The sequence below is a fragment of the Chanodichthys erythropterus genome, chromosome 17 (genome assembly GCF_024489055.1).
Source record: "Chanodichthys erythropterus isolate Z2021 chromosome 17, ASM2448905v1, whole genome shotgun sequence".
Classification (NCBI taxonomy): Eukaryota; Metazoa; Chordata; class Actinopteri; order Cypriniformes; family Xenocyprididae; genus Chanodichthys; species Chanodichthys erythropterus.
Window position 1 is genome coordinate 14543347 of NC_090237.1, and position 26681 is coordinate 14570027.

General features: G+C 36.1%; 2 protein-coding genes across 3 annotated transcripts in view; one reads left to right on the forward strand and one right to left on the reverse strand.

The window, feature by feature from the left end:
- On the forward strand, positions 1–23290 carry supt5h (SPT5 homolog, DSIF elongation factor subunit). 2 transcript variants are annotated; one of them, XM_067364842.1, is made up of 30 exons: positions 1–109; positions 582–705; positions 3905–4064; positions 4181–4246; positions 5215–5226; positions 7439–7508; positions 7592–7660; positions 7823–7888; positions 8014–8044; positions 8135–8203; positions 8475–8726; positions 8906–8995; positions 9373–9443; positions 9525–9630; positions 9722–9815; positions 11658–11794; positions 11998–12153; positions 12264–12410; positions 13206–13352; positions 13439–13564; positions 13648–13732; positions 13924–14043; positions 14501–14603; positions 15487–15614; positions 15696–15801; positions 15883–16041; positions 16121–16289; positions 21601–21804; positions 22075–22170; positions 22704–23290. In XM_067364842.1, exons 2-30 carry the CDS (start codon positions 625–627, stop codon positions 22842–22844), a joined length of 3261 nt encoding a protein of 1086 aa, XP_067220943.1. In that variant the 5' UTR covers positions 1–109; positions 582–624; the 3' UTR covers positions 22845–23290. The 2 variants fall into 2 exon arrangements, with proteins under 2 accessions (XP_067220943.1, XP_067220945.1); XM_067364844.1 differs by having other exon boundaries at positions 29–109; positions 585–705.
- Positions 22914–26681, reverse strand: part of rnaset2l (ribonuclease T2, like) — a 5863-nt gene continuing 2095 nt past the window's right edge. The window contains exons 7-10 of the mRNA XM_067364845.1: positions 24616–24729; positions 24488–24536; positions 24323–24397; positions 22914–23695 (exon numbers count right to left, since the gene is read on the reverse strand). Coding sequence (XP_067220946.1) covers positions 23504–23695; positions 24323–24397; positions 24488–24536; positions 24616–24729 — 430 coding nt within the window. The 3' untranslated portion in view covers positions 22914–23503. The remainder of the gene's footprint in view (positions 23696–24322; positions 24398–24487; positions 24537–24615; positions 24730–26681) is intronic.

A 26681-nucleotide genomic window follows, 5' to 3' on the forward strand; every position in this document is an offset into this window, starting at 1 on the left:
GGGGGCGCGATGCAGCTCTCGCGTTGCTTGTTGCTTACGGAAGTTTAAGAAAAAAAACAACATTGGCCTTTGCTGCCTGATAGAAGCGAAACCAGACAGCTGTTTAAGGGTAAGAAGATTTTTTTGACTCCTTTTTAAGTATATGTTTAACGGTATATGGGCTTTATGGCGCATTAAGACATGACTGTGGCAAATAAACGACGTGTTATTTGTAAAATAAGGTGTATGTAACGTTAGCCAGCTCTTGTGCTAATTCCTTATCGGAAGGATTTAGCCGCATTAGCTAGAGCACAACACCGTGAACACATAATACAAGACAACGGGACCAAGCTAGATTGAATATTGATGTTTATCTGTAGTTTTAAACATGTAAGTCGTGTAATGCATGCGCTAGTAAAAAGCTAACATACTATATTTAATCAAACCGCAGTGTAAACGTCATGGCTCGCTTCATTCGCATGTGCAAAGTCTTTCTTCGGGTTAAATGGCTGGTTTCAGTCTAATAGCATATCTAGTGTGGTGTCCATGAACGAATCTTCCATCTGTTAGTCTTTATTTATTATTGTATGTGGTTTATCTAGTAGTAATCCCGTCTGGATAACACGGAAAGAAGAAAACAAAGAGATGTCCGACAGCGAGGACAGTGATTTCTCCGATAATCAGAGTGAGAGGAGCAGTGAGGCTGAGGAGGTGGAAGAGAATGAGGTGAGACAAACCGCTCCTCCCTCATTGTGGGTTTATCATAAAACAGCTGGAAGTCTTTGTATGTATGTATGTATAATGTATGTGTGAGTGTTTTTAATATTAATAACCTTTTATGTTGAGCATATTTGCTTATCTTTCCAACTCTGTTTCTGGTAAATAGTTTATAAATAGTTTACTGGTAAATAGTCTTAGCAAGATGGCACTGCATAAAGTCTTGTCCATTTTTTGAACCATATTTTATTCAATAACTGCCCAGAGGCTCAAGTTATTTTATGATCAATCACAGTCTAGGGCTTTTCACACTTAAAATAGTTAACCCTGAGTCATTATAAACCCTGGGTAAATGGAATCCTGCATTATCTTGCTTTACATTTCACTAGTGATCGACTGATATTGATTTTTTTTTTTTTTTTTTTTTTTAGAACTGATAATTTGTGTGTTTATGTGCCCGATAACCAATATGCAGAACCAATATTTATTTACTGTTTTACTTCTGTTTTTGACACAATTACAACACTGAACTGAACAAACCATTTTATTTATAACAATCACTCTCTCCTTGCATAGAAAATAAAACAAATCTTATTTACACAAATAAATAGAGGGGTCTGAAAGTACAAAAAAAAAAAAAACTTGAATATTAGTAGTCTTTCATGTTCATTTTAATCTTCATATTACAAAAATTATTTTATTTTTAAAAGGCATCAGCAGCAACACTAATGTTAACAATAAGCAAAATAAATGTAGAATATCTAATGTTTTGAAAAGGAGCAAATAAATTAAAACAGGAGTCATATCAACAAGAATAATGTTGAATAACTGAATAATATTTTGTGGAATATTGGAATATAACAAACAAAACATTGTATTCTGTTGCATTTCTCAACTGGTATGTTATATCAGAATTATCAAAGGTGCCCTAGAATTAAAAATTGAATTTATCTTGGCATAGTTAAACAAGAGTTCAGTACATGGAAATGACACAGTGAGTCTCAAACTCCATTACTTCCTCTTTCTTATATAAATCTCATTTGTTTAAAAGACCTCTGAAGAACAGGCGAATCTCAACATAACACTGACTGTTACGTAACAGTCGGGATCATTAATATGTACGCCCCCAATATTTGCATATGCCAGCTCATGTTAAAGGCATTGCACAAGGGCAGCCAAATTTATAAAAAAAAAATCAATGGGGTCTTTTGAGCTGAGACTTCGCAGACACATTCAGAGGACACCTTAGACTTATATTACATATTTTAAAAAGACGTTCTACGGCACCTTTTAATAATCTTTGTGTCGTTCTAGATTATGAAATATCTGCTGACTAAGTGCTGTTTATCTATGCATTTAAACAGAAATATACTCAAACTGTGTTCACTCGTGGAGATAATAAATAATTTCCATAGAGTTGCGTTTACTTGCATGTTTATTAGCGAATTAATGGTTATATAGGAAATGTTTTATATAATTACAGTGTTTTAAACAGGTGAATATTGTTAAAAGTTACATGCGGTGGCCTTAGTGAAACATCAACCTGCTGAGTGAACAGCAAAGTGCTGACTTCATGAGACTAATGATGAGCATAGACAACAGAGAGAGAATTAAATTCAGAGCTTTTATTTCCAACTTGTGCTCATTCATGACTGTATTATTTAATTCATGCAAAGTTTCATGTTTACTGTGACAGGACATGACGGATTATTTTACTTGGCTCTGTGAGCTTGTCTTTATTTCTTAGAGACAAGCTGCATAAACTAGCTACATTTCAGGCATTTATGTAACAAATCTAATTTGTGCATTAATGACTGTTGTTAAATAAAAGTTAGTAATTACAGCAAAGCAGGTAAGTATACTTTACATGTGCACGCTGTTGTCTCGTCTCCCCTCAGATGAAAAGTATGCAAGTGATATGTGCATGTGTGATCATTATAAGGGCCAGTATATATGCAGTACTGGGGTTTCCCGCAATACATCATACTCCAGGATTCCCCTGCTGTTGGGACTAAATACAGTGATATAAAAGACCACCAAACTTGCACCTATACTGTACTATACTATATAGGCTACAGGCAAGCAGGTGGACTCCAAATATGGACGTAATGTGCAAAGTTTGACACACACATGAGCACATGTACATGAGCTGTACATGAACATCCGGGAATAATCTTGTTCACTGTAGAGAAAGCTTCTTACATGTAGGCTACACAGGGAAAGTAACAGTGAAGACATTGAATTAAATGTAAACACAACTTTTGTGTCTTTATCAGCTTTTCTGCTTATACTGGCCCTGATAATCATCACACATGCACTTACCGCTTGCTCCTTTGATGTAAATCCGTTTTAAAGAATGAAAAACTGTTGCTCTGCTCTTCGTCAACACGCGCTTGCAGATAGAGATTATGCTCGGCACTCTGTACTGCTTTTTCCGGATGTAAAATGTTGAAATTTGAACCACTGAATTTGTGGACGTGAAATATAATGGACTGAAAATTGCCAGCTGAATATTATATATTGTATTTTTAAACCGAATATTTTTGGAAGTGAAATCTGAAAGATGAATATGGATTATTGCATTTTAACAATGAAAATGTGTGTGAAATGTTTTGAATTGAAATATTCACAGCTTAAATATACAACCATGTTGAATTTCAGCCCATAAAAATACAATGCATTTAAATACAAGCATGGTTAGGGCTGGGCGATATATCGCATGCGATTGTCACGTGCATTTCGTCAGTAAAGCCGGTTCCCTGATTACCGCTAAATCGCCATCACCTGCTTTCAAATGGAGCGGCATTTAATAGACAGAGCAGTAGATCACTGACAAGCTACGTAATATCGTGTTCATTATCGAAGGCGATTCATCTGCGATCTGAACGCGATATTGCGATTTAGTGAGATTTAGCGGTAATCAGGGAACCTGCTTTACTGATGAAATGCGCGTGACAATCGCATGCGATATATCGCCCAGCCCTAAGCACAGTTAATGCAATGCATTTTTTTTTTTCAAGTAGTGCAATTCAACAAGCTTTTTATTTCAAAAACATATGTCATTATTTTACTTCCATAGAAAAGCCCTTCTGTTGTGTTTTTACATATTATTTAGAGTAGCTTAGGTTTGTTTGAAATAGTTAATCATTTTAAAAGTCTGTTTTTATCAACTCTCTCATCCATTGCTCAATTTATTCCATTCTTTAAGGATGAGGAAGAGCAGGGGAGTTTAGCTGGCAGTGACAAGGCTGAGGAGGAGGAGGGTGAAGATTTGGAAGATGAGGAGGAATATGATGAAGAGGAAGAAGAGGATGATGACCGGCCCAGGAAAAAACCTCGGCATGGTGGCTTCATCTTGGACGAAGCCGGTTCGAAAAATCCCTTACCAACATATATTTCTTATATTGAAGTAATTTACAACATATTTGACCTTTTTTGCATACCTGAAAAATATATGTATAAAGACGTATCTCTTTTTGACTAGATGTTGATGATGAGTATGATGATGAAGATCCATGGGAGGATGGTGCTGAAGACATCTTAGAAAAAGGTGCGAAATGTTTAATTATTTCTGCTTGTTTTGAATTAAATTATTATTTTGAATTACATTTACTATTTATTTTATAGCTGATGTAATAATGTCCCCTCTCTATGCCTAATATAAACTTTGCAGTTGGAGTTAAAACTCTGTTGATATTGTGTTGCCAGTATGTGCTGAATGCTTTATATCATATCCATAACATAAATTAATAAATGGAGGCATTTTAAGTGAAATACCAACAACAGGCTGTACATTAAATGTTGTTTAAACCAATGCCAGTAATTTGAATGTATTTCTTGCTCTCATTGATTCTTTATTTCTTGTGCATGCCTCCTTCAGTTAACGGTAAACCAACTCCAGATTTCTCTGTTTTCTCTGTCTAATTGAGCTGATTAATTTTCAAATCATTATTTCACATTCGGTAAAATCCATTCCCATAATCTGCACCCCTCTAACATCTGTTTGTGATGTTTAAAGCTGTTTGGCAGATGTTTAATTTGTTTACATTTCTAAACAAGGAGCATGGATGGCAAATACATTTTTAGCTGTACATTTTGCATTATCACAACATATTCGGTAAGGGTAAAGTTAATGAAGGCGATCATTATAAAATGCACCATTCATCAAACAGGGGACTGTACAGTGGGGACTGACTGAGTTCTGAAAGAGAACCATATATGGTCATTTGCCTGAAAATGCTCCTTTGAACAAAAAAGAAAACCCAATTCCTTATTTTGATAGTATTCAATTGTGCTTATTGTATTGCATAAGCTAACAGTGACATGACATCATTATCATGTAGTTTCCATCTTTAATATATATTACATGTGTAAGCCTGCTCATCAGTGGTAATTTCCCTTTTTTTATTTCTGTTTACCTGATCCTGTTTATGTCCTTGCCTGAAATTGCTGTTCACACATGACATTTTATTATGGCTCATGTTCCTCCCTTCTTCCCTCAACACTGGATTTGTTCAGAAGAGGCTGAAGGTATGTGCATAAATCTTCTGGTGTGCATGGATAGTCACTTTTTATTATGTATCAACAGAGATGGGCAGTATTTTAATTAAATGTATTTAAAATATGTATTTAATTACTTTTGGGTATTTTGTAATTTGTATTTTCCTTTACAAAGAAAAAATCAAAATACATTAAAATATGTTATTTTATTTTTGCATACAATAACATTCATCACCAGGCTTAAAGGTAGGGTAGGTCATTATCAGTTTGCGCCAACGCTTGATGGAGGGGCGTGTCTGAAGTGGTACTGACGTGACCGTCAAAGTAAAAACAGCCAATCGCATTACTTTCCGGTGTTGCATGAATGCAGTTGGCTAGCGTCTGTGCTAGTGTATTTGCATAAGGTGAACGGATTGGCTGTGGCTTGTGATGGTCACCAATTCAAAGTAAATGAGAAGCGTTACCACCAACGCCCTGTGTGAATGCACCATAAAAAGTGGCTTCTGTTTTGGTTGCGGAGCTTGTGACCGACATCTCTTACTTTGTTTAGCAAGGTCAGAAGCAGGTAAAGAAGCTGCTTTTGTGCTCAGTCAAACTGCTTAGGTAAAGTACCTAGTAAAAAAAAAAAGTCGGTTGTGTCTTAAATTAATGTAACTATAAGTATATTCGGTCCGTGTGTTCGTTCTTAAAGTGACAGCAGCCTAATAAACCTGCTGATGTCTGTCATTAATGTTAATCAAGCAACAAAAGAAAAAGAAAATCTCTCACTGCTCTCAACTTTAGTATCTCATCAATATATATGTAATTGTTACAGTGAGGACTGTACAGTGCAATTTCTTTATTGAATGCTACTGTTAAAAAAGTTGTTAGTGCTTTTTGAATGCTTTGGCTATACATAGCAACTGAGAGCAACTTTATCTTACATGTATCTAACTCCACTGTTCCTCTTGCACTTCAAAAAAAACTATTTCAAAATACAAATTACTTGTATTTTAATTAAATACATTTTTTACAGCAATATTTTGTATTTTATTTAAATACTTTTGATGAGTAAATATTTGTAATTTGTAACTAAATAGTTTTTGATGTATTTGTGCCCATCTCTCTGAATCAACCATGTGTTCAATAGCTGTGTTTATATGCACTGCTTAAGGTCAATCTGAATAAGTTCAGTCTGCTGCAGATTCTTGAATGTACACTACCATTCAAGCAACTGTGATCAGGAAGATTTTTTTTTTAAAGGAAATTAATTATTTTGCAATGATGGATTAAAAGTGACAGTAAAAGCATTTAAAATATTTCAAATATTTATTTTAAATAAATGCTGTTCTTTTGAACTTTCTAAGTTCAAAGAATCCCCAAAAAAAGCATCATAGTTTCCATGAAAATAACAAGCAGCACAACTCTTTAATAAGATAATAATAATAAGAAGAAATGTTTCTTGGCAGCAAATCAGCATATTAGAATGATTTCTGAAGGATCATGTGACACTGAAGACTGGAGTAATGGTGCTAAAAATTCAGCTTTGCATCACTGGAATAATTTGCATTTTAAAATATATTCAAATAAAAAGGTAAATTTAAATTGTAGTAATATTTAACCATATTACTGTTTTAACTGTATTTTGATCAAATAAATGCAACCTTAGTGAGCATAAGAGACTTCTTTCAAAAACATTTAAAAATCACTTTTGAACGGTAGTGAACTTTTTGTTATTTTCGGTTTAAATTAATCAAATCACATTAAGATATTTTATTTTTTTTACATGTAGATAAATAAAGCCTATGGTAAACATAACTTGACAATACTTTGACGTTTTGTTCTACAATGTAAATTATTCACACCCATAGTGAAAACTGGAATTTAAAGAAAGTTACTCATTTTTTAAAACATACCATATTAATAAGTACCTAGACAAGACAGTTTATGGTGTGAGTGTGATTTACATTGTAGAACAAAACACCAAAGCATGGTCAAGTCACAGGCTTTATTTTACTCATAAATTGACAAACTACATTATAAAACCCCATAGGAAAATCTTGAAGGAACCAGTGCCGAATGATGTTATGACATCATACCTGCACCACTCTATTCAGCTTGAGGCACTAGTAATTAGTCAAATTTATTAACGCATTATTTCACTGCATGTAACCATAGCTACTAGCAATTTGTTTTTGTTTTTTTCTAGCCACAATATTTTTCTTTTTGTCATTTAGTTGCTTATTCTGTTTTTATCTGCTAGTGTCAAACATTGACCAAGCAGTCTTGGATGAGGACCACTCCGGTTCAAGGAGGTTGCAGAATCTCTGGAGGTTTGACAACTGCACTTACCACACTTTAGCGTGACTGAATCTGAAGAATGGAGATTATTTTAATTATATGTGTTTCTCTGTAGGGATTCACGAGAGGAAGCTCTGGGGGAGTATTACATGAGAAAATATGCCAAGTCCTCAGGAGGCGAGCAGTAAGTAAACAAGAGTTCATCTGTACTCAAGAGTGTATGGTACTTTTATGAAATGCATGACTGACTTCAATACATGCCAGTTTCAGAATTAAAGGAATCTTGCCGAACTGCATTAACCTTTCTGCTTTTAGCTAAACATTCTTGTTCTGTTGTTTACTACAGTTTCTATGGAGGCTCTGAAGATCTTTCTGATGACATTACCCAGCAACAGTTGCTTCCTGGGGTCAAGTATGGGAAAAAAAAAATCCATTTAATGATTATTAAATGTGCTGAATTAAAAATATATATATATATTATATTAGACATTAGACATTAGACCACTGGGCTTATATTAAGAGATTTTTCTCTTGCAGGGATCCTAATTTGTGGACCGTTAAGTGTAAGGTTAGTATTGGACATATCTAACATGTGGCTTACGGGTGCTGTGATGAGACTGCAGTGTGTGCAAAGTTTAATTTTTCTGTTTCTCTGTAGATTGGAGAGGAGAGAGCAACTGCCATCGCCTTGATGAGAAAATTTATTGCTTATCAGTGCACTGACACAGTAGGTTTTCCATAGTGCATCTGTTTTAACTTGAGGTCTGTTTGTTTCAGTCATTATTACGCAAGGCACAGAACTTAATGAACATAAACTTGGCGTCTTTGTGTAAAACCTTTCCTTGTAGCTTTGTTTTTCTGAAAATAGATTCCTCTGTTGCTTTTTTTTTCTTCTTTCAAATTGTAGGCCAAGAGAGAAGAAAACTGCAGTGCAGACAGTACATTTTAGCATACATTTAGGTGTTGTACTAATTGTTGTGCTTTATTTCTCTGCCCAGCCACTTCAAATCAAATCAGTGGTGGCCCCTGAGCATGTCAAAGGTTATATCTATGTGGAGGCATATAAGCAGACCCACGTCAAGGCCGCCATTGAGGGTGTTGGAAACCTGCGCATGGGCTTTTGGAATCAACAGATGGTGCCCATTAAAGAGATGACAGATGTGCTGAAAGTGGTTAAGGAAGTGACTAACCTTAAACCCAAGTCTTGGGTTCGTCTTAAGAGAGGCCTTTATAAAGATGACATTGCCCAGGTGGGTACACCATAAAACTATATGGTACACTTTATGGTACACCATAAAGCTATATGGTCATAAAGAACAACTACAATGTTTTTTTGGTTCAGTTGAATTTTATTATTAGGTTTTCACTCCTAAGGTTCTGCACCATGAGAACGTTTTTATGTATGTATCTAATAATTTGCCTTTGTCAGGTGGACTATGTTGAACCGAGCCAGAATACGATCTCATTGAAAATGATTCCTCGTATTGATTTGGATCGCATCAAAGCGAGGATGAGTATGGTGGGTTATGTCATCATAATGATTATGTATCATGATGTATTTATGCTACTATACATATATATTAATGTTTTGAACATTGATAATAAGAAATGTTTCTTGAGCACAAAATCAGCATATTAGAATGATTTCTAAAGGATCATGTGACTCTGAAGATTGGAGTAATAATGCTGAAAATTCAGCTTTGCATCACAAGAATAAATTACATTTTAAAATATTACAATAGATTTATAGCATTTCATAATATTACTGTTTTTATTGTATTTTGATCAAATAAATGTAGCTTTGGTGTGCATAAGAGACATTCAAAAGCACAAACTTTGGAAAGGTATTGTATATGCATATGTATATGTGACCTGAGTTTATCATTCATTTCACAGAAAGACTGGTTTGCAAAGAGGAAGAAGTTTAAGAGGCCACCTCAGAGGCTTTTTGATGCTGAAAAGATCAGGTGAAAGATTGATTTTGAGTCTCATAATCACAACCCACTTAAACGTGTCAGCTGCACTGACACACATGCTCTGCTCCACAGGTCTCTTGGCGGTGAGGTCAGCCATGATGGTGACTTCATGATATTTGAAGGCAACCGCTACAGCCGCAAAGGCTTCCTATTCAAAAGCTTTGCCATGTCAGCTGTGGTAAGAGCCATCATGCTCATTCTAGTTCTGGGTGTCTGTCTGATCGCTCCTTATTGGTTCACTGGTTCAATCCATGTCTCTTCTTGCATAGATCACAGAAGGGGTCAAACCCACTCTTTCAGAGCTAGAGAAGTTTGAGGACCAGCCAGAGGGTATTGACCTTGAAGTAGTCACAGAGACAACAGGTAAAGACAACCATAGCAGCTCTAGATCTCTGCAACAGTGCATCAAAATAGGAAAAAAATATTGCATGGAAAATTGATACCATGGAGAAAAAAATTGCCATGTAGATATTTTTAATATTATCTCATAATTTGGCTGCAGGTATATTATGCGTTTTCTTTCTAAACCTTTTATGTTCACGTAAAATATAATTGACCATATACGCGCAATAAGCAGAGAAAAAGAACTCAATTTGGTACTGAGAGGCGGCTTTATGTGCGTGTACTTTGAGTGTGAGCACAAAATCTGTAGTAATGAGGAAAATTATGTGCAATCCCACACTGAAATTCAAGTCCTGTAACTCCAACAGTATTCATCCAGAGTAAATGAGACGAGTGAGTGAGGGGAGGCGGGTTTGTGTTTCAGATATTTCAGTATCGATTAGGGGTTGCACCGACTAGTCGACTTTAATGCTCTCGACTAGTCGACTAGTCACTGGTCATGGCCTGTAGAGGGCGCAGCAGGATAAAGTCCTCATTTACGCTCCATATTCAACAGTTAATTACAAATAAATGCATACTCCAAGAGCCCTCCACAATATATGTTTGATTATACCATCTGGATTCTCTATATTGATCGGATGAATGCATGTTTTAAAGCTTATTTTACACCTAAGTTAATTGCCATTCTAAACTGCGCTGCTACACACACACACAGACAGTAGTGTGCAGATCGCGCGCGCTCACAGAATCATTCAGTAGTGCAGAAATGTATTATTAACACTGTTCTGTGATTTATCAATAAAATAGCTTAGAAACTGAAAAGTTCTAGCAGACATTTCTTAGTAACTAAAACCCACAGCTTCACTATTAGTACAGAGAAGCTGCCAGGTAGAATTAATTCACACACAATCGCTTTCTCACTAATGCATTCATATAAGTGTAATCTTTACTGTGCACCTTTTATCTGTGTCTGATTTAGAGCAAGCAGAAACCTCTGAGAAATGTAACGACCCAAAGACAAAAGAACTAATAAAAATAAGCTGCTATGTCGGAGCAATATTTGTGGGCAGCGTTATATGGCATAGCTGTGTACAAGGCAACCTGTGTTCGAGTCTCGGCACGAAGTTCAGACTTCAGACATGGCTCGTTCACACAGAGCGCATTTTTGCTTTCAAAAACGCAAGATGTCTGCAGTGGAATGGGGGAAAAACGGAAGGTTTCGAGATGTTTTTTAAAAAAAATGAACTGATTTGAACTTGAGCGCAGCATCTTTAGAATGCAGTGTGTCTGTCTAGAGCACGTGTTTACAAAAAAAAACAATGGAAAAGTAGCGCATTGGAATGGAAAAGCGCGTTCTGTTTGAACAGCGCCTTATGTTCATTAATGATGTCATCATCGACTAGTCGACTCGACTTTAATCACATAAATGTCGACTATAAAAAAAGTTGTTTAACCCCTAGTATCGATAAGTATTGAAAAATCTATATTTTTTGACAACACAACATTGCTCGTAACTTTCTATTTCAGATGCTTTTTTTAAGACTACAATAAAAAAATAAAATAAGAAAAAATATAATATAATATAATATATATATATATATATATAATTCAACCCGCCGGAGTGACTGTTACACGCCACTGCTGAAATCCATGTCAAGCCCTGTAAATACATACATGCATACGTAAGCATATAACAATGCTTGGGTAGAAAATGCATGTTAATAAAAAAAATTGACATTTTAACTGCTGTAAATTATTACCAAGTTCTCAGCAGTCCTTCTGTTCATACATTTTAGCAGAGTGAATCACAAAGAATTTTTTATAATTATTATTATTATCATTATTATTATTTTTTTTTTACAGGTAAGGAGCGAGAGCACAATCTCCAGGCAGGAGATAATGTGGAGGTGTGTGAGGGAGAGTTGATCAACCTTCAGGGCAAAATCCTGAGTGTGGATGGAAACAAGATTACCATCATGCCTAAGCATGAAGACCTCAAGGTGAGCAAATCAGCACAAGGCATTTTATCTTGGCAGCTTTTATTAGTTCGAAGGTGAAGTATGTAATTTCAGTGCCATTAATGTCAGGAGTTGCTAAGCTTTGAAAGTTTGAGTTTGTGTGTCTTGAAAATCCTGTTCTGCATGATGTGTCCTTTTTTTGCACCATGATTAAGCAATAATGTCTTGTCTTTGTTTTTATTTAGGACCCTCTTGAGTTTCCGGCTCATGAGTTGAGGAAGTACTTCCGTATGGGTGACCATGTGAAGGTTATCGCGGGACGTTTTGAAGGTGACACGGGCCTCATAGTCCGTGTGGAGGAGAACTTTGTCATTCTGTTCTCAGACCTCACCATGCATGAAGTAGGTTTCACTAGTAACCTATGGAATAGCCCGTTCAGAAAAAGACACACAATATACAGCAGTCAATGTTGTGTGCTCTTTGATTGATGCGATGTCTCTTTTTGTTCCAGTTGAAGGTCTTGCCCCGGGACTTGCAGCTGTGCTCTGAGACTGCCTCAGGTGTGGATGCAGGAGGCCAGCATGAGTGGGGAGAGCTGGTACAGTTAGACCCCCAAACTGTAGGTGTCATTGTCAGGCTGGAGAGAGAGACCTTCCAGGTAAAGTCCGAGAGAAACAGACACGTGTAATGTGATTAAAAAATCCAGTAGGACACACTTGCTGGGTTTGGTTTTCCACAGCAATAGTATACTTTTCACCATAGTTCATTTAAAGGGTTAGTTCACCCATAAATGAAAATTATGTCATTAATTACTCACCTTCATGTCGTTCCACACCCGTAACACCTTTGTTCATCTTTGGAACACACATCACAAAGATATTTTTGATAAAATCCGACGGCTCAGTGAGGCCTCCATTGCCAGCAAGACAATTAACACTTTCAGATGCCGAGAAAGCTACTAAAGATATATTTAAAACAGTTCATGTGACTGCAGTGGTTCAACCTTAATGTTATGAAGAATACTTTTTCTGCACCAAAAAAACAAAATAACGACTTTATTCAACAATATCTAGTGATGGCCAATTTCAAAACACTGCTTCGAAGCTTTACAAATCTTTTGTTTCGCATCAGTGGTTCTGAGCGCCACATGATTTCAGTAAACGAGGCTTTGTTACGTCATAAGTGTTTCGAAATTTCAGAGGTTCTCGTGACTTTGGCAGTTTGATACGCGATGCATCCTTGCTGAATAAAAGTATTAAAACATTTTACTAACCTTAAACTTCTGAACGAGCAGAATTCGCAACAAAAATATTCAGAGAAACATCACCAAAAAAGGTTAAAAAAGTTAAAATACTTTACTGAAAGGCAGGACTTTGCTTCCTACAGCTGCCATATTGAGCATTGCTGATTTTTCTGCTGTCTCTGAATTTTCTTTCACAATGATTTGTTTTAGGTTCTGAACATGCACGGGAAAGTTTTAACTGTACGACACCAAGCAGTGAACAGAAGGAAGGACAACCGCTTTGCTGTTGCTCTCGACTCTGAGCAAAACAACATCCATGTGAAGGATATTGTGAAAGTCATCGATGGACCTCATTCGGTACCTACCAGAGACCTGGGTCAAAGGGGTGACGTTTACTGTGTAACTGAAAGGAAGTTAATATTCTCATTTATGTAATCTGTCAGGGGCGTGAAGGTGAAATTCGACACATCTTCAGAGGCTTTGCTTTTCTTCACTGCAAGAAGCTGGTTGAAAATGGAGGCATGTTTGTCTGTAAGGCACGGCACCTTGTTCTGGCGGGCGGCTCAAAGGTAGGTCTGTTTTACGCCTGTGAACAAATCTAATGTTTTACCCAACTTCCCTATCATATAACAGTCCTCTTTTGTTCCCAAAGCCCAGAGATGTGACCAATTTTACAGTGGGGGGTTTTGCTCCCATGAGTCCACGCATCAGCAGTCCAATGCACCCCGGCGGAGGTGGTAAGCGTTTTCATGTAACTAATAGGGTTGCGCTACATGGTGGTTGAAGATCAGGGTTTTTAATCAAAAGATTACTGCGAGAGGATTTTATCATGCATTTAAAGACTTGCAAATGCCAACATCTAATTGATATATGCGTCTTTTATGTTTTGAACTGGGCATTATCTGTTGTGTTCTGATCTTCCCTCCAGGTCAGCAGCACAGAGGAGGAGGAGGAGGAGGAGGAGGTGGTGGCATGGGTCGAGGTCGTGGACGACGAGACAATGATCTGATTGGGCAGACTGTCCGTATATCCCAGGGACCATACAAAGGTTAAATTATTTGAAACCAACCTTTTGTGAAACACTATTTGCTTTGGTTTGGTATTTTGTTATAGAATGCAATGAAATGTATAGATGGTAAGTGTGGCTTAAAGGGATAGTTCACCCAAAAATGTTGTCATCATTTACTCACCCTCAAGTTGTTCCAAACCCACAAAAGAAGATATTTTAAAGAATGTTGGTAACCAGACAGTTTATGGCACCCATTGACTTCCATAGTATTTTTTTCCCTGCTATGGAAGTTGGTGGGTGCCATCAACAGTCTGGTTACCAACATTCTTTAAAATATCTTCTTTTGCGTTCAACAGAAGAAAGACACTCATAAGATTTGGAATCACTTGAGGGTGGAACCTTTAAGTGTCCTAATTCTTTTAGACATTCACCTTGTCTTTTATTCCCATAAGCCACAGAAGTTTTTTTTTTTTAACACATTTACTCAATTCCACAGGCTACATTGGAGTGGTGAAGGATGCCACAGAATCAACCGCTAGGGTAGAGCTCCACTCAACTTGCCAGACCATTTCTGTGGACCGCCAGCGTCTTACAACAGTGTACGTTGTCAGTTATCCGTTTGCTGTTTTTAACAAAAAAAAAAAAAAACCTCTGCTGCCTCTACATTTGTTTATTCCATGTTTTGGCTAATTCCATGACAGTACTTCAAGCTAGCATTAAAAGTTTGCAGTACTCTCAGCTCTGTTTAACACATTTACACCACATTTTCCCACACAGAAAATGTAAATAAAGATATCACATCTCCACAACTGTTGTGAAACCAGTCTCAAGTGAAATGAGGCAGAACTTGGGGTTTTCACATTGTTATTTTGGATTTCTTGTCAGCCAATACGCTAGTGCAGTGAACTATGACAAAGAGTACAGGGTCTGATAGCACAGGGGTATTGAATGCTGGAACAAATTTAGCATATTGCGCACATCAGATCCCTTAGTTGATTGATGACTTTTAGTGTGTTGATATCTGTGAATTTACACTACCATTCAAAAGTTTATATTTAAAAAAAAAAAATAAATAAATGTTTTGAAAGATGTCTCATGCTCACCAAGGCTGCATTAATTTGATCAAAAATACAGTAATGTGAAATACTACAATTTAAAAAAATATATATTTATTATTTTTAAAATGTAATTTATTCCTGTGATGGCAAAGCTAAATTTAAGAACAGCATTTATTTGAAATATAAATCTTTTGTAACATTATAAATGTCTTTACTGATCAATTCCTTGCTTATTTGCTGAATAATAGTATTAATATCTTTCAAAAAAAAAAACTTCTTACTGTTCCTGAACTTTTGAATGATTGTGTAGGATTTATACCTCAACTGTCTGGTAAAACAAGTTTCTTTTGTGAACTTTTGTTCTCCTGAATATCCTAAAGACCTTATTGTATAAATCTCAATCGTTTTGCTCTCTTTGAATCAGTGGTGGCAAAGAAAGACAAGGAAAGAGTTCCACCCATTTACGAACCCCGATGTATGGTTCCCAGACGCCCATTTATGGAACTGCCTCACGTACCCCCATGTATGGTAGCCAGACACCTCTCCATGATGGTAAGAAACTATATATTCTTATAGATCTCGATGTTCTGCAACACTTCTTGTTTTTTTTTAAAAGTCTTCCATTGCTCACAGGAAGCCGTACTCCTCACTATGGCTCTCAGACTCCCCTGCATGATGGGAGCAGGACGCCAGGTCAGAGCGGTGCATGGGACCCAAACAATCCAAACACACCATCACGGTAAGAAGCAGAGCGAGACAATCAGTGCAATCAATCTTGCATAACTCAACATACCTCATCTTATTTTCCATCTGTTTTCAGGCCTGATGATGAATATGAGTTCGCCTATGACGATGAGCCTTCTCCGTCTCCTCAAGGTTATGGTGGTACGCCCAACCCTCAGACACCTGGCTACCCAGAAGTGCCCTCTCCACAGGTCAACCCTCAGTACAACCCTCAGACTCCTGGGACTCCTGCCATGTGAGAGCTCATTCAGATGCTCAGATGCTTGTGATATGGCTCGATAACATCTTAAACTGAGTTTGTTTTTGCTCCACAGGTACAACACCGACCAGTTCTCCCCATATGCAGCGCCCTCTCCACAGGGGTCTTATCAGCCCAGTCCAAGCCCTCAGAGTTACCACCAAGTGGCCCCAAGCCCAGTGGGATACCAAAACACGCATTCGCCCGCCAGTTACCACCCCACCCCTTCACCAATGGCCTACCAGGTATAGTTGTGGCAGCTAAAAAAAAGGAAGTAGTTGATTTACACTATAATTAAGAAACTAATTGTACAATTTTTTTTTTGCCATAACACTAAAACCGAAATTAAAGTTTATTTTGCCAAAAAACTAAAATAACGTTTATTTAGTAATCGTTTAGTTATAATGTTGTATACAAACATTTAAATTGCACATAAGGTAGTTTTTAATATAAACTTTTTAATGATCATTTTGTTTCTGTTTAAATGGTGAATGTAATAACTTGTTTTAATGAAAGATTTATTCAAACATGCTTTGAATATTGAAGACGTCATTAACAGGTTAAAGGGTTAGTTCACCCAAAAATTAAATTTCTGTCATTAATTACTCACCTTCATGTCGTCCCAAACCTTTATGACCTTTCGTTCATCTTCAGAACACAACGTCATCGCACCTTTTGACGTCCAGAAAGGTATTAAAGACATCGTTAAAATAGTTCATGTGACTACAGTGGTTCTGCCTTAATGTTATGAAGTGATGAGAATGCTTTTTGTGTACAAAAACAAAACAAAAATAACAACTATTATTTAACAAATAAATATTTATTTAATTTGAACTGCTGTCATGTGCAATTGACGTAGTGAAAGCAGTGCAGGCTTCACTTGTTTACATCCAAATACCGCCTCAAACGGCTCTTCGGAGCTGGAATACATTTTTGTCGCACTGTTTTAACTATAGTCACACTCTGTAAAGACAGTAACAATGGCGTCAATTTTACTATATCAATCCAAGCACAAGTCCGATGATGAAACATTAGAAGAACTAGCTCAACCCGAACCTCCATCACAAGGACGACTTTAGCAGGATGATTCTCTGTGATACGCTACTCAGTTTATCGTACATTATGAGATGCAGACCTGCCAACATGTACGCATTTTGCGTACCAAGTACGCATTTTGACCTCAAAGTATGCTGGTACGGTTTGCCACTCTATACTACGCAAAAACCCGGTGAGTCCTCTGTGCGCGCGTAGTACTCAAATCCAGCAAAAGAAAGAGTTTGACCAATCATATCGCTGGGTTCATTTCCCCAAATAGCAAGCGGGGATGATTGACAAATGCATACGGTCTATTAATAAAAAGAGACCGCAAATCGACAGCAACACAAAATCCCGCGTGATCCTCCTTCCAATCTTGCAGTCTCAGTGACTGAATTCTCAGGCGAGGACAGCAGCAGTCATGGTACTTTTGACTCCTTGAGGTAAACGGGTATAAAATGCTCAAGTAATGTTGAACAACAAATCTAAATAAAATTGAAATCGCTATATGTTATGAAAGTGCTATGATGTGTGACTGACTGACAAGAGCGAGTCTGGAGAAACAGGCGTTTATTTATTTATTCTCAGTGTTGAGAAACGTAGCCTAGCCTACATGTGTTGCGTTATTGTGTTAATACTAACTAAAGTACCTAATTATGTTACATAGCCTAGTTATTTTGTATGAAAACTAGCACATTAGTTACTTATGCATTTAAAAGTACCGCTGTCTCAGTGCTGCGTGAGCACAGAGAGGGAAGATCATTGTAAAATGAAAATTGCCGTGGTTTAAAATTTGTTCTTGCTTGTTATTTTTTTGTCAGAAAACATTTTTAATTATCCACCCGTGTTTTTAAGATTCGGTAAATGGCGGACTCTTTAGTTAACACAACCCCTCTTTATATAACTAACTTCTTTATATTCTTGAATACTCTATTCGTTTTGCACTTATGGGTCCTGTCTATTCACTGTTTATTGTATTCTATAAATATGCTGTATTTGAACAAGACAAACATTCGCTGATTAAAGGTTAGCCAATACAAACATGTTACAAATAGATGCCTTTTTTTCTGTGGGATTTAGTATATCCAATATTATTCCAATATCCAAATATTTTAGCATATTTGGATATTGGAACAATAAATTAAGTATTTTAAATGAATCACATGTAAACTCAATGTTTACTCTTTTCTAAGGGTTTCTTAATTCAAGACTAGTTTTCATTACAAAACATGTGTAAAGGACTCAACTGTCAGGTTAGTTGTATGTAGGTAGAGCCTACTTGAAATTGCAAAAAAAAAAATTTTAGTCCATATTAAATATGTGAATGTGATTATGAAATTATGAATGAAATTATAAAACTTTAACAGTCAAAATTAGATTAACGAAGATGGGTGTGTGTTTGTGCTTTGTGTATTGTATTTTACAATACACAAAGCACAAACAAAAAAGCACCCCCCCCAAAAAAACCAAAAAAAACCCGTGTCCTGTCCCGTCAAACTGGTACTCGAAAAATCTTTCCAAGGTTGGCAGGTCTGTGAGATGTTGCAACTGTAATTTCTCACCGTCAGTGTATGTCCATCAACAAACTGATGTGTATATTTCTAATTTATTGCGGTGCACGTTGGAACTGTATCATTTAAATGTATCTATAGCAGTGCTAATGTTAGCCGAGCACTAATGTGAATGACTGATGTAACATTATTGTTTGTAAAACAAATCTTGCTCCATCCATTATCATTACTCAAAGTAGTAAGAACAACAGAAAATCTGCATTAATGGACACAATTTTAGGTAATAGTGGTCCACAGTTGATTAGCAAAAGCATTTCAGTAACACAGTAATAACGTGAGTTAGCCGGAGACATACACAATATAAAACACCAATGTATTTTGAACACCTGGTAGAAAATATATACTGGTCAATGATGTGACGCTATTTTTTTATTTTGTCCATATGGTTTAGTTACATTTTAAAAGGGTTAAAACTAAAATTTCTGGTTTTAATTCATTTTGAGAGAATATTTGGGTGATGATTGCAAAAACGTCAATGTGGTGTAACCATAAGAACTTTGTACCAAATAAATGATCTTGTTTAAAAAATGTTAAATTATTAATAAATTCTCAATAATAATTCTCAGTAAATAAAAGTAATTGGAGCAGCATTGTTCTGGGTATTATAATTACTTTGGGCATTCATGTGAGTCAAATTCCTGAAGTGTCAAGGTGGTGTAACCACCTTTCAAGGAGCCATTTTGTTCAAATTTGACCATGTGACATGAATATTAACTTTTTAAAATATTCCCTCCAAGGCCATGTGCTTACATAGGTGTCCATGGTAATGCCTGTCAAATTTGATTTTAAATTGAAATGGTGTAACCAGTGACAGCATTTGACTCCTATTACAAGCCTTTCTGTTATTGGGGATATTTATTCAAATATCCCTAGTTTATGATGCTGATTAAAGATGTAATATAAACTAACCTACTATATGGATCTATTTTCAAGTGTTTTTTTATTGAGAATTTCACCTTTTTTAAGATCAATTATTTGGTACAAAGTTTTTACGGTTACACCACATTGACATTTTTGCAGTCATCCTCCAAATATTCTCTCAAAATGAATTAAAACAGACCTGGTCCTCAAAAAAGAGAATGTATGCAAGTAATTTGCTCATTTATTTTGAAATTTTAACCCTTTTAAATTTAGTTAAACCATATGGACACAAAAACAATTGCATCACGTCATTGACCCATACATCAGTCATTAATCATACTTACAGGTTGTGATTCTGAGGAATAAGTTGGTCCAAATAAACTGGGTACTGTCCCGTCTTTAATAGATAAGCATTTAGTAAGTCTCTTGTAGACCTCAGAGATTTGAGAAGCATTCCTCAAAGGGTTACTGCTGTTGTATCACTGATTTAATTTTAACCACTGACTCTTCACATCCTCATCCTTTGGAAGTGTTTACAAAGAGAATTTGCTTTTGCAGAGCATAAAACAGCCTCTTCTCGACATGTACACAACACAAACCAGCTAGGGCAGGTCAAAGTAGATGTTTTTTGCGGGCAGCCAACGAAGACCGTAGGTGGGCATTATGCAAATAGACTAAAATTCCTGACAACTGTTCAGAGTCGATTTATTATTTATTTTGGGAGACATTACTTATTGTGCACTTTCGACTTTACAACTTTGCAGACCGTTTATATTCACAGACAGCTGTATTACAAACTGCATTAAAGGTAATTTGAAAAAACCATAATGGGGAACTTTAATTTGACAAAATTTAAAAAAAAATGCATTAGTAAATTAAAGTTATCTGTTAACATTTATGTACTATGAACTAACATGAATGATCAAGGTATAATTAATATATTCATTTTTATTTAAAAAGTACAATACTTTTTCATGATTCATTACTGTTGTTTTTTTTGTGTGTGTGTGTGTGTGTAATAAAGTTCAGCACTATTTTACTTGGAGAGTTATGTTTGCAAAGCACAAAGTTTTTTGTGATTCTTGGATGGGTTCATGTTCAACTGAAAACAGCATAGACTCAAATATCAATTTTGGGATTTAAGAATTAGCTAATCAAAATGAAGAACAATTGTCAAGCCAGCTCTATAGTGCATGTTTACCTGCTGTAGCTTATCCATGTTGTGTGCACAAAATACACACTAGCTGGGTTTCCATTACAGATTTGCACAAAACCTTTGCGATATTTTCTAAATGTCAATGATAAACTATTGTGAAAAGACTGTTTCCATTAACCGATGTTATGCGACTAAAACGTAATTTCCTCTCGCCATAAGTCGTTCCAAAAATCATGGCAACGGACGTTAGTAGGTTCAAGTATATCGCAGCCACTGCACTAGCCATTATTTTTAATCTAAGGAGACGTAGGCGTGTTATCAAGGCATTAATGGCAATAAAAGAGGTGTTTCTGGGTGTTTCTTCCTCCGACCTGCTTCAAGATCTTGATAAATTGTGGCATGTATTTGTTGTATAGAATCCAGTATTCCTGTAATTCTTTTGTCTTTTTAGAGTAGTTTAATAAAGAACTCTGCCTCGTCTTCGTATCTCAACATACCGCCTTAAAGTATGACCGACTTTTACAAATGCCAGGTGTCCTGTAAATGCGAAAAAACGGTTCCCATTGCAGTTTTGCAAAATATTCCTTTTTTGAAAAGCCTGAAAAACCACCTCATGTGAGCATAATTTTATTGCAATATATGGGAGTTTTTGCCCAAAATTGGCCGTATTTTCAATTTGCAGATTCAGGTTGCCTAATTTGAAGGGTAATGGAAATGCAGCTACAGGAGAAAAGCTAATTAAACGGCACTGTTTTGGCCCATGATTTCAGGCATTCCTAAACGGCTGAAACTGCAAACTTATTTTTGTTTCAGCTGAATATTTTCAATTGCTGCAATTCCAGTGCATCACTAGCTTAGAGCAACAAGTCTTCTTTATTTGAATAAATCGACTGCATAAAATCAGTATTGAATTGTGCTCCATGTGCTCCTCAGGCTAGTCCAAGTCCCAGTCCGGTAGGGTACAGTCCAATGACTCCTGGAGCTCCATCTCCGGGAGGCTACAACCCTCACACCCCTGGATCTAACATCGACCAGTCCTCCAATGACTGGGTCACCACAGATATCATGGTGCGTGTGAAAGACACATTCCTGGATGGAGGTGTCATCAATCAGACCGGCATCATTCGCAGTGTCACAGTGAGTCAAGTTTTTATTGTTAAATGTTTTGAAAAGTGGATGTGCCGAGACTGTCGGCAAGATTCCACACGCAGAAGCATGTGAGTTTTGGATTTGCATATTCTGTAATGTTGAGGTGCTCGGGGCTGATTTTTGTACATGGATTAGGTGTGTCCATGTATTATGTTTTACTCCCTTTTCATTTTTATCTAACACATTGAGGTGTCACAACTTTGCCCTGAAACATAGTATTTCATCCGTGGGAAAAAAAATCTTTCTTCTTTCACACAGGGGGGGATGTGCTCAGTTTTCCTGCAAGACATCGAGAAGGTTGTTAGTATTTCAAGTGAACACCTGGAACCTGTTACACCAACCAAAAACAACAAGGTACTACTGAACTTATGGAGCCATTTCCCAATCTACTAAATATGATAGCAAGATAATTATGATCCACTATATACATACATTTTTGTTCATTTTTAAGCAGCACAATGAATGTTAAACATTCAATATGCAGTGTAACAGCAAAACCATAACCATGAAAGTAACAGCTGCAAGAACCAATTAAGCACATATTCACCTTTTTAATCACTTGTGAATTAAATCCATGCCTCAGACACTGAAGTGAAGAGAATCAACCAGCCCAATGTTTGCTTGTCTCCATTATCTTTTTTCCTCATCTATGCAGCTATATTGCCATATAAGGCGTGAGCAATGTAGAGTTTAGAAAATAAAGCAGAGCCACACAGAATATCACTTAGATTTAAGCACGTCGCTCCTCCTGCTGAACCACATGTGCCAAATTCACTGGAGAAACACTCGTGGTTTGAACCTTGTGGTTATGTGTGTGTGTCATAATCATTTGTTGTAACGTTTGGAAAAATGTTTCTCTGAAATGAATATGAATGTGTGCTCTTCAGGTGAAAGTGATTCTGGGAGAGGACAGGGAGGCCACAGGAGTCCTGCTCAGTATTGATGGTGAAGACGGCATTGTTAGAATGGAACTGGATGAGCAACTGAAGATTCTCAATCTCCGCTTCCTTGGGAAATTGGAAGTGTGAAGAAAACCACACATTTAAACATTTTGCTATTTGAATGCAGATGCTGCAGATAAGTCAGTTTCAGTGAGCTTTTTTTTTTTTTTTTTTTTTTTTTTTTTTTAATTAGTTGCAGATTTTAGTGGATAGTCCTATTTTCTGTTTCTTCTGTGGTGTAGAAACGTACTTTTTGGCAAATTGATTCCATGTCAAATAAAATGTGAACTGTGAGTTCCAAAATCCATCCATCCTGAGCATTCGCATGAAATATTTAATAGCTGTTGACCGTTCATTTTAAACCCTTTTACTGCCTGCCAATATTTAGAACATCAACCATAAAGAGGAATTCCATTTTTATTCACTTGCGAGTGATTTGAGCTCCAGCAGAGGAGTCAAAGCGCTGTGCCCTGCGCCACTAGTTTGAAGTTTATTCAACATCATGGTCCATTCTGAACCTTTAATGTCATTGACAATTGGTGTATATTCTGAGTGCATTAAAGGTCTTTCAAAACACCCCTGTGATTTGGATATTTTTTGTTTTTGTTTTTTTACTAATGGGGAAAAACACAAAGTTTGAATACTTTAGGAATTATATAGTATTTTTTTTAAACAAATGCAGGTCTGAGAACTGAAAGGATAGACAAACATGAGAACATAGTTAAAGTTTATAGCTACAGCTTCTCTTAGTTACAGGGCTCATGAGGATTTTCATAGTTGATTGGAACATAAAAAATGGAGGCGTTCTTTGGACAGAGATGTGCTGGGCTGTTAAACCACGCCAATGTATTGAACTTTTCCTCTTGTTCTTGTTTGTGGCATCCAAGGGTTTGGTTCCTGAAGAGATGGATCTTCAGCTGCATCCACGCTTCACGACCCTAAAAAGTAAAAGGACCATTATGCTTTTGGGTTTAGTATTGAATATATGTCACATTTTATATATATATATATATATATATATATATATATATATATATATATATATATGTATAGGAAGCAAGGGAGGCAGTGCCTCCTCAAAAAATATATGAGAAAATAATCCATATTACATATAAGACAACACAAATATTACAAATTATGACATTAAAAAGAGCATGTCACTCGTATGTCTTAAAGAACACTGCCCAACAGCGACACCCGCAGGTAAAGTTACAGCAGGAGTCATGCCTCCCTTTCCACTCTTAGAAAACCATATATATATATTTTATTATTATTCATTTATATGATTTGGGCTGGGTGTTGATACAGATTTTCCAATTCATCTCAGTATATTTCCATTATAATGTATTTTTTTCTTTCATATTTGTGAAATTCTCAACAAATATGCTAATATATGAATATATGCCGACTTTAAAAATCAAAATCGGGATCATTCAGGTGATTGCTATTAAAAGCAAAATCAACATTTTCTTGAATTTCTCAATATTTTTTCTTGAATTGGTTGTTTAAACCAACTTGTTTTTTACTGAATACTTTTAAATATGATTTAAAACTGCTTCACGCACCTTGCTGTCTGTCACACATTGCAAATCATAGTCAGTTCCAAGCAGCGGGGTCAGGGCTCCGCGTATGTCCTCAGGCTGCAGATCACATAATGGAAAGATTGATGAAGTGTTATTTAAACAATAAATCTGATACATCATGATTAATGGCCAATCTAATAAATGTACCTTGTAAGACACATCACATGATGTTTTGATTCCAACGCTTTCCAAGACACTACAAAAAATGGAATTTTGTGGAAATAGATGAGCTCATGATAAGATGATATCCTGCAATATGTGCTGATAACACCCACCTTTCAATGTCAAAGAGTTTCCGAAGCTTGACGGCGACTTGGAAATAAAGAACCGGTGAACCCATGCTCTCCTCACAGCCTGCACAAGTCCCATGTTTAATCCATTCCTCCCTCCTGCCAAACCAAATCAATCACAATCACTTATCAGAGGTGGGAAATATACTTGAGCTGCTAACAGACACACCAGAAATCACAAAGTTTAAAATGCTCTTCATTTTCTGTTCACTCTGTTCTGCTTAAATACACGTTCTCACAAGTGGCCTTAAAGTCACTGTGAAATTAATGACAATTCTTATTTTTTTTAAGGGAATATTGCAGTATTTATTATAAATGATTTACACGTGCACACACACATACACATTTATTTATTTATTTATAAAACGGTTAGTTCCTATCCTTGATGCTGATTGGTCAATAGCTGTGTTTTATTCACAATAAAACATGGCTATGACGAGTTTATTACCTTCCATTTAGCATTTTTCTTCAGGTCAGTCCTATGTTCATAATAAAATATCTATTTAAATGTCCGATGTATTATCTTGTCCTTTTAACAGTTAAGGGGTTTTCCCGTGACTGACAGCGCTAGTCAAAGCATTTGTCAGTTGCGTCTTGTTCCGTGTTCACAACAATTCAGTCTTTTCAATATAAAAGTCTTTGCTAATGAGCAACTCACTCATAAAGACAGTCTTTTCTGCCATCTAATGGTGAAATAATGTAACTTCTGTTTCAGTTCACGGTCAGGGACTATTTTTTTCTGGTGGAAGGAAGGGTTTTAGTAAAGATTTACTTCATGAAAGTTGCATTTTTTTTGGCTTTAATATTTGTATTATGTGGTAACTGTTTTCTCAAAGCAATGAGGTACAATGTCATGCCTAACAACGCCCTTCAGCCGCGATTTATTCGTGATACAGCACAGCCTCGAGTACCTTATATATATATATATATATATATATATATATATATATATCTTTAATCAAAATAAGCATGAAACAGAAGTTATAAACAAGAAATGTATATACAAATCAAAAAAAAAAAAAAAAAAAAATGGGGTGGGGCTTTTATTTTGGATTGAAAATGTCCATTGCCCATTGTCAATAGCATAGAGATATATAATTTAATACATTTAAGAAGCAACATTTCACTGCTTAAACAAAAGTCATCATTAAACCAGCTCTTTCTGTTGGCCAGCAAGGTGAAATAATTAGCATGACAAACTTGAACGTGAGTGAAAACTGCACAAAATCTCAATAACCGGAATGACTAGACGTGAATTTTTTCCAAGTAATGGTAAATGTGACAGCACCTTTACTGTGGAGAAGTGTTATTATTATGCTTCAAGCTTTAAGACACAGGTTTTATGCCGAACATCACATGAACGAACAGGAAAACAGGTCCCATCAAATCCTCTTGTCAGAGAAAGAGTTAACGGTAGTACAGATGGCCAGTGTTAGGGGTAACAAGTAATAAAGTTATGTGATCAGATTGCTTTATTCAAGTAACTAGTAAAGTAACACATTACTTTTAAATTTACAGAAAAATATCTGAGTTACTTTTTCAAATAAGTATAATGCAAGTTTTCCATTTGTTAACTGACAGCTCTCTTGTCCCCATGTTGAGAGAAATCGGGAGTAAGTGCAAAGACGTTGTGTGCGTAAAGTTGATCGTTATTGTAGTTCTAAACGAATGTGAGCATACCTTTACTCATCTCACTTGCACAAAAACAGATTCAGTATTCCTCAAAATGAAAAAGTGAAATACAAACTCAGATTATTCTGCAAACCTGCAATAATTAAATATGTTAATTTACACAAATATACTTTATGTATTTAATCTCACTTTATTAATCAATGTCTTTGCTGCTGACGTTTGATGATCTAATTTAACCGTACTAATAAGCAAAAATGACTTTAGTTAAACATCACATTTGTGTTTCATTTTAATATTTTTTTTCTGAAGTAAGTGTGTTGAACTTTTTTCTCCTGCATCCTATTCTTCTGCAATCCAGAACGGCAGCACATCTGAAAGGTTTGTTTGAGCTGCGCCCTCTATTGTACAGGCTTGAATTT